This window comes from Falco biarmicus, chromosome 6 (assembly GCF_023638135.1).
Source record: "Falco biarmicus isolate bFalBia1 chromosome 6, bFalBia1.pri, whole genome shotgun sequence".
Classification (NCBI taxonomy): domain Eukaryota; kingdom Metazoa; phylum Chordata; class Aves; order Falconiformes; family Falconidae; genus Falco; species Falco biarmicus.
Genome location: NC_079293.1, coordinates 78,017,575 through 78,025,777, shown reverse-complemented (window position 1 = coordinate 78,025,777; position 8,203 = coordinate 78,017,575). Strand labels below are relative to the sequence as shown.

At 47.4% G+C, this 8,203-nt stretch overlaps 1 protein-coding gene across 2 annotated transcripts in view; it reads left to right on the top strand.

Annotated features, from left to right (window-relative positions):
* The first annotated feature begins 5,476 nt into the window (after positions 1–5,476).
* PTCHD4 (patched domain containing 4) overlaps positions 5,477–8,203 on the top strand; it is a 92,725-nt gene continuing 89,998 nt past the window's right edge. Inside the window, exon 1 of one of the 2 annotated variants that reach the window (XM_056344035.1) lies at positions 5,477–6,073. In XM_056344035.1, the coding sequence (XP_056200010.1) occupies positions 5,648–6,073 (426 nt within the window). In that variant the 5' untranslated portion in view covers positions 5,477–5,647. Of the gene's footprint in view, positions 6,248–8,203 lie in introns of both variants that reach the window. The other variant, XM_056344034.1, reaches the window with a different exon arrangement.

Sequence of the window (8,203 nt, the reverse complement as noted above, 5' to 3'; positions counted from 1 at the left end):
CCCTTAAGGGAGGACCCGGGTAGCAGGTATAATTCACAGTTCCAGAGATCTCCACCTAGAGATGGGTTGTAGCAGACAACTTTGTTTTCAAAGTACTTTTCCAAATAGTCAGGGACATGAAAATAAAGACATATGGTGATGGAAGAAACAAATATTCATTGTTAGCCTTTTACGATAGCAGGAAGCACAGTAACAAGAGCTGAAAAGACAGGGTTTAATTTTTGCAGAAGTAATAAGGAGAAACACATATGGGAGCATATTTGTTTGATTTTTTTTCACTCATCTGAGGTAGCTTCCTCAGTCATTTCCATTTTCTCCAGCTGAATCAATATTTTCTCTCTCACAAAAGAAAACAAAACCACAACTTAACCTCCCTACCCACACAAAACATATTACTTAACTGCCTGCTGCTCCCAGTTATCTTTGCAAGCTGTCTTCTTTCAGCAGTTTAATTTTTCAGTCCTCTCAAGAAATATCATACATTAGCATTACGCATTTTATGGTGCTTTTACTTGTCACGGATCTCACAGCTCCTTGCTAACACTGGAGGCTTTTATCACATAATAGTGTGAATTAGCTATATTTGCTTAGAAAATGGCAAGTATATTTTTCCAACAAAAATAAAACCACCTAAACAGCAGCAAAACATGCTTATTTCTTTCTAATAAATTTCCAAGAAGGTTTCCAATTTTTGCTGAGAAACTGGAATTTAGAAAGATTTGCAGAATTAATCACAAAAAAGGTATTTAAAATGTGTTCCTAAAAGCTTGATTTTTGAACTGACTGTTTTTGCTTTTCAAAACTAAAAAAAACTTGTTTGTTGTGCAAGAGACGAAACAATCTGCTAAATATAGAATAAAACAGTGGGTTTATGCCAAATATTTTTCAAAATCTGTTTTTCATATGTGAAAATATCAATTAATTTTATTCAACAAATATTAACCCTTTGAAAACTCTGGCTCGGCAGTCTTTACTTGTGTGAGCAGTATTTTAGCAACTTCACCAACTGCCCTGCAGCTACCTAAGGAAACAACACCTAGTTGGGAGAATAAATCTTATATAATAGAGCCGGACATTTGAAAATATAGCAATACGTAAAGGATCTGATACTTGCTTCCTCCCATGCAAGAGTTCCAAAGGCTCTTTAACATTTAATAAGATACTTTATATACTTTAATAAGATAATAAAATACTCTTTAGTATCTACTCCTTTTGTTATTACCACTGCAACACACTTGGTCTTTTCTAGCAGCCTGACTGCCCATGCTTTTCTTCAGTCTGTCTAAGGTTTTTCTGTTTAAAATCTCCAAAGTCAATGGGTGCAGGTTTCTGCTCCTACTGCACCTGACACCCTCCCTTGAAGGCACAAGGCGCCTCAGTGTTTCACACCCTCCATTTCTGCAGCTGGCAGGGTTTACTCATCTGTTTTCAAAACCACCACATAGCACAAGAACAAAACAGCAAATACAGCCACAGTAACGAGAGTCTGGGGTGTTTTTCCCCTGAAGGGTCACCCCAGGTCTTACACCCTTTCTCCGTTGCTCTCATCCCCCAGCACCATGCACAGATCCTGTCTGTCTCCCCCTTTCCACCCCTGCCCTCCGTGCCTGGCTCCTGTGTAGTGCTAGCTCTGCAGTTTGAGGAAGTTCAGAACTTAAACGAGAGCTGCTAAGGGAGTTTCTCTTAAAATCCACATTTCTAAAATACAAACTATCACACCAGAGTTTTTCTTTCCCAATTTGAAGTACAAAATCTTCTAAGTGTGTGAACGTGAACCGCTAGTTGATCTGAAGTCTGTTTTATTTACCCTTATATTCACAGCCCCTGTGGCTATTCTGAGTTATTCCTCTGCTTTTTCACTACTTAATGTCTTTTTGTACCATTAATTTTTACTATATCCACCCAGCTATTAAACCGTAACAACTTAAAATCACTGTGTCAATAGGACTGTTTGTAGCTTCACTTTCTTGTGAATAAGCGTATGGCCATCTGTCTCTTGGGCACCCAGCTCTACCTTCAGTACCTAATCAGTGCACCTATGCCAACACCTCGAGCCCATTAATAATTCTTATTTAAGCAATCAACAGGTTTACCTGAGCTGAACACAGTCCCCAGTCCAACCACACCAGGGTAACACAGAGGGACCATTCCTTACCTGCTTTAAGGTATCTCTGCAAGTCAATGTATATTGCTTTGACTTTCTGCTATGTGATGTTTTTTTTCCAAAACCACATCTACATTTTCCTGTGCTGTAATCCCTTTTTTTTTTTTTTTTTTTTTTTGTGCCAGAACATTTTTTCCCAAAGCTGTCTCTCCTTTTGTGAGTAGGCAAGAGGCAAGTCCAATTATTTTCTCCAGATACAGTTGCATTTTTTCCAAGCTGAATCTTTTTCAAATATTTGAGTGTTTCAAATCTCTCTGTGTTGTGTTATTTCTCTGGGCTCCAGGCTCTGTGAACCATCATTCAGTTCCCCCAGCTAGCATCCCTGACACGTTGGTTATTCCCCTTTAAATAGGATTCATTGGATGACACCAGGGAGGATATATATAACAGCATATCCCAACACTGTTCTCAGAAAAGGTGCTGATGCCCTGCTTGTTTCTGAGATGTACTTCAAATTGACTCTTTACATCCTCCATGGATTTTGCCATTTGAGATGACCAACCTAATGCATTGATCACTTCATCATCCACGTTACCTGCAGGGGCACTAACGCTGAATTGCACTTTGTTACTGGGTACTCCAAGGGACAGGCAAGACCAACCGCCAGTGCCCTTTGGCAATATTGCTTTATTTTCCTGCTCAGGAAGGAGGCAGCGTGTGCTCAGTCACACCTGTCATTGTACATATTTATTTGCCCTCTCTTTGCATGGTCTGTGCTTCAGGAATGCTGTGACTGAATGCTCCACTGCAGCATCCTGGGCAGACAGAAGTTTTCCAAGCCTGGGAAAAGCTGCAGAAAAAACTGATCCTTTGCCATATATTATTCAGGCACTAGAGAAACCTGTTCCTTCTAGGGACATACAGACTTCTTGTTCTGTGTCCTGAACAATTCCTGTGGTCAACAGGAAGATCTGGCCGGCTTCCTGGGTAATGATCAGCTCTGTTGAAGGCTTACTGGGCAAGGCCACAGCAACCAAGAGAAGTGATTGCAGCTGCCAGGCCAGGTACCAACACCATATAAGCCAGAGAAACAGTAAGTACCAAGGACACAAAGGCTCCAGGCAGAGCTTCTGCAGCCTGTGTTGAAGCCCACAGTGACAAGGTATCCCTGCCAGCAGTACCCATAGCTTAGGTACGGTGACACACTCTGTCAAAGGCTATTACAAGCCTGCGTGTGTAGAAATGAGGAATCAGGTTCCGACTTCCCACTCAAGGTCTCATGTGTGTAAGTACAAAGGCTCAATAAAGCCTGTGCATTTAGACTTTATTCACTGGGAGTACTCAACCATTGGCATAAGTGCACCATAAAATAGACAAAGAGCTGTAATTTGTACCAATGGAGCTTAGCATTTCTGGGGGTTGTTGAGGCAGATTTCCACCATGGGCAATGCTTTAAAGATGAGCAAATAGGAGGCTGATGGGACCTTTTCTACTGAATTTCCCACCTTCGACCTCTCTTTCTTGTTGCCTGTAAAAGCTCCAGCTCATTTGCAAGCACCTCCAGATCAGCAGTATCTAGGCCACTAAATAGAAGCAGCCTGAGTTTGAAAGGTGTGCTGTGCTTGCAGCAGCCATTCAAATACCTAAAAATTAAACTAGTTTTACCAGGGTGGTTGTGAACCTTAGCCACTGATTTCAGTCAGGTTAGGTTTCCAACGCAATGCTCCCAGCCTCCCTGTTGCATCCCTTAGAAGAATTTCACATTTCCCCACTTCAGCAGGACCTCAGCTTCCCAGTCGGAATTGCTGTCCCTGCGACCTAACACAAGCCCTCCAAAGCCCTCAGAGAACGGGGCTGCTTCCCTGCATGTCCCCTTCAAACACGCAGGGATGTCGGAACAAAAGGGATTGCCGAATATGCTGGTTTTCTCCAAAACACTACTAATTAGTTCAAGCTGACCATAGCCAGCTCTTTGCCTAGTCCTGGATCGGACAGAGTGTGCTAACGGACAGCCTTGAGCTCCCCAGTTTCCACTCTCCTTCCTCCCGTTTTGTGAGAGTTTATTATGGAAGAACCTTGCTCTCAGGCTTTGCACAATGTCCTTGGTCCTGTCCCAAATAAATCAATTTCTGCTTGACAAAACTAGCTAAAATACAGTAGGAGTTTGGTGGAGGGGGGGGACACAGAGCAGAGATCTACATTTTTGGGGGTTTGTTTTGTGAGTTAGACTGAAGGGTTAAGTCCAAAGCTCCTGCAAAGCAAGCCTGCCTTTTCTCCTGCCTTGCCGACAAGGGGCTGTCAGGTCTGCTAGGGCTGGACGTGCTGTCCCAAGCAGTCCTGGCCGAAGCTCCTGGAGGAGCGGAGCTTGCTGCCTGGAGAGCTGGCGGGCAGCTCTCCTGCTGCAAATGCATGCATTTCTCTGCTGCTCTCCTTTGGTCCGGGGAGCTGCAGATTTTTTCTCCTCTTATGTAATGGTCTGCTGGTGTCTTTGCTTGGAAAAGCTGTTTTTCAGCTGGAGGTGTCAGGAGCCCCTGGAGTCCCCCTTCTCTTGGGTCACTGCTCAGGGAGGTGCTGGCGGCGGGGGGGAGAGGTGCCGCGCTGCCGGGCGGCAGGGGGGAGCAGTTCCGTCCCCCTTCCCTCCCCTTACCCCCAGCCTTTCCCGGAGTCACTGTCCCCCTCGTAGGAGCACGGGGCAGCTCCGCCTGGGCGACCGCGGGCTGCAGATGGAGGAAAGGGGAGAGGTGGCCATCTGGGCTGGCAGCGGTGCGGGTCCCCGGCCCCGCCATCAGCCACGGCGCGGCCGGGGCAGGGCTGGGTGCGGCGGGGGGATGCAGCAGCCGCGGGACCGGGGCACCCAGAGCGGAGCGCGGCTGCTGCCGCTGCTGCTGCTGCTGTGGGAAAGCGCTTCGCAAAGTCTCCGAGCAAAGCTCTCCCTCCTCCGGCAGCCGGCGGGGAGCAGGGCGGGGGGGGGGGGGGGACGACGCGGCGAGGGAGAGGCACGGTGGGGTCGGGGGGATGTTAAAATGCAGCATCATCCTCCCGCCCCGGCAAATTCCGGGCGCGTGTGTGTGTGTGTGTAGGGCGGAAAGGAGCAGCGGTGCTTTGCGGGGGGGGTGTGGGTGGGTGGGCGCTGCCGGCGCTCGGTGCACCGCCCCGAGAACCGGTGCCCGCCGCGGGGCTGCGCGGAGCGGGCACTGCAGAGCCGGCAGCGCTCCCCGTGCAACGCCTGAGCCTCGCCGCCGAAAGGGGGGCACCGGGAGGGGGGGATGCTAGTTGGCTGGGGGGGAGGGTGGAAAGAAGCGGGGGGAAGGAAAAAAAAAAAAAAGCAAGGCAAGGACCCCCCCCCCTCCCCCCCTCCCTCCTCTGCCCCGTCCCTTCCACCCCCGACACACACACACACGCACACACACGCGCACACACACCCCATTGATCAATATTTGGCTGTCTTGCTGCAACTTGCTGCAGTCTTTTAAAGGAGTAGTAGAGAGAGAGGGAGAGAGAAAGGGAAACTGACAGGAAGGGGTAAGGAGCTACACATGTCACATGTGCTTTCTAAGACGGCCAGGAGCATCTGCAGGCTGGATCTGGTGGAGGATGCTGCGGCAGGTGATACACAGAGGGCTCCAGTCGTTTTTCTACAAGCTGGGCTTATTCGTGAGCAGGCATCCGGTGTTTTTCCTCACTGTGCCCGCAGTCCTGACCATCATCTTCGGCTTCAGCCTGCTCAACCGCTTCCAGCCTGACACTGACCTGGAGAGCCTGGTAGCCCCCAGCCACAGCCTGGCCAAGATCGAGAGGAGCTTAGCCAGCAGCCTTTTCTCCCTCGATCAATCCAAAAGCCAGCTGTATTCGGACTTGCACACCCCGGGGAGGTATGGCAGGGTGATTCTCCTCTCCAAACCCGGAGGCAATATTTTGCATCAGGCTGATGTGATCCTGCAGATCCACCGAGCCGTGCTGGAAATGAAGGTGAACTACAAAGGCTATAATTATACTTTTTCCCATCTGTGTGTGTTGAGAAATCAGGATAAGAAATGCGTGCTGGATGATATTATTTCAGTGCTAGAGGATCTGAGGCAGGCTGCACTCTCCAATAAGACAACAGCCAGGGTGCAAGTGAGCTATCCCAACACTAAATTAAAGGTATGCTCTTACTGCATGCTTTTGCCAATTAAAGAGGCAGCACTTCATTTCTTGTCCTAAACAGCAAAGAGAAATATAATCCTATCTATCTCTCTATATCTAAATGTGTGTGATCTGGGCTTTCCTCGGGAAGCAGCTGAAACCGGTGCCTTGCTATTGTTCTGTACGAGAAGGGAGGGTGGGGGGACTGTACGCTAACGGACCAGGAGAAGCAGGGAGTGGAGGACAGCCTCCGGACCGGGAGACCTTGCAATGCCTTGGAGGGTTCATACATCGGGGAAAAGGGACAGGAAGTCGGCGAGGGGCTGGGAGCTGGGCTTTCACGATCACCTTTTCCAGCCCCGCTGCCGTGCTGGGACAATTGATCTCCAATGTGGCCAGAAAAGGCTTTCCTCAAATGCACAGTGAGCTCCTGTATCTCCCTGCCTCTGCGAGTGCCATAGGAGCAGCAGGAGGTTTGGGCCAGGAGCGATTTCAGGTGTCCTGCTTTTTTTCCTTTACCTGCATGCAAGAAGGGGAAGGGAGGTGGAATTTTTTTTCTCTGTGTGAACATAATTAACTCTGCCACTGATGGATGAGCTGGAGTTCTGGGACAGATCCCATCAGCTAGAGGCTTCCAGAAAAGGGGAAACAAGGTAAAAGGTGAAAGAAGTTTCAGTCCTTCCAATTAAAAAAATAAACAATTTGGCACAAATGATCCCAGGAGTATTTCCCTGGCACAAAAGCATTCATCTGCTTTCCCTCTCATCTAGAGCAATCCAGTTCACCAGGACTAACCTGCTATGGGCAAATAAAGTGCAAAGTTTGCAGGTGGCTGCTGAAAGAAGTTTCTGTGAATTACTATATCTGCTTGCTCCCCCGGGCATTGCACCAGAGGCAGGATTTATTTAACAGATTGTAACAAACTCCCCAGCGTACTAGTTACTCACGGCTCGGGTCATAGGGAAGAGGGTATGGTCCTGCTTGTAAACCAGAGAGGGTCTTTGGGGTTCCCCCTCCCCCTTTTTTCACAGAGATCCTCAAGGATGAGGGAGGTAGTGCTCTCACAAGTACCAGCCAGATCCTGAAGTTACCATTTGTTTCTTGCTGTTCATTTGCCAGGAAAAAGAAGTAAAGCCAGTCTCTGCCCCAGAAACTGAAGAGAAAACACAGATTGATTTTTATTGGTCTTTTTGCTTCAGTAAAAGGGCCAGGTGGGACAGCTGGGGTTTGGTTCTGTTGCTCTAGGTGTTAACAGTAATTGCTTTGTGCAGAGTTGTGGCTGTTTGAGTGTGTGGAAAGGGAAAGGTGTCCTTGCTGCACCTGAGTCCCGAGTGCAAGGCATGCTCAGAAACATGGGTTAGTCTGGATTAAATATCCCTGAACAACTTCTATCTTCTAGTTCACTGTGAAGACCATCCTGCTGTTGCAGAATTAAACTGCTTTCTTCACCTTTTGCTTATTTCTAAAGTCAAGATTCAGCTAGTGCAGTGGAAAACACTGATAAACTAGACTAACATCATTATAAACCATCTTTATACAGAAAGAGTCATTCTACTCTTTCAATCCAGATTGATTTTCTTGTGTAGAGAAACCCTAACTGATCTTGGCGAAACTAGGATGGGGTCACTTGCAATGTGTTGGTTTTTTGTTTGGTTTTTTTTTTTTTTTACTAGGAAAGTGCCTATAGCTCCTCCTTTATTAGAGACAAAAGCAAAGGAAAAAAATAATATGGTCTGATTAGTGATTTATTGGAATAAAGTGATGGGTAGATAATTCACACAGAGAAAGGTTTTCCCAAAGCACTGATGTCTGATTCTCAGCACTGCCGAATACCAGCCTGGCACCTCCAATCCCCCAAGTAGCTGTTGTGTATCATCTTCTGGATGAAGGAATAAACGCTCTGAAGTATCTAGGTTTAAAGTTGGACAGAGCAGGCAGCTTTCTACCCACTTCTCAGTGAAGGGAGGCAAAGCC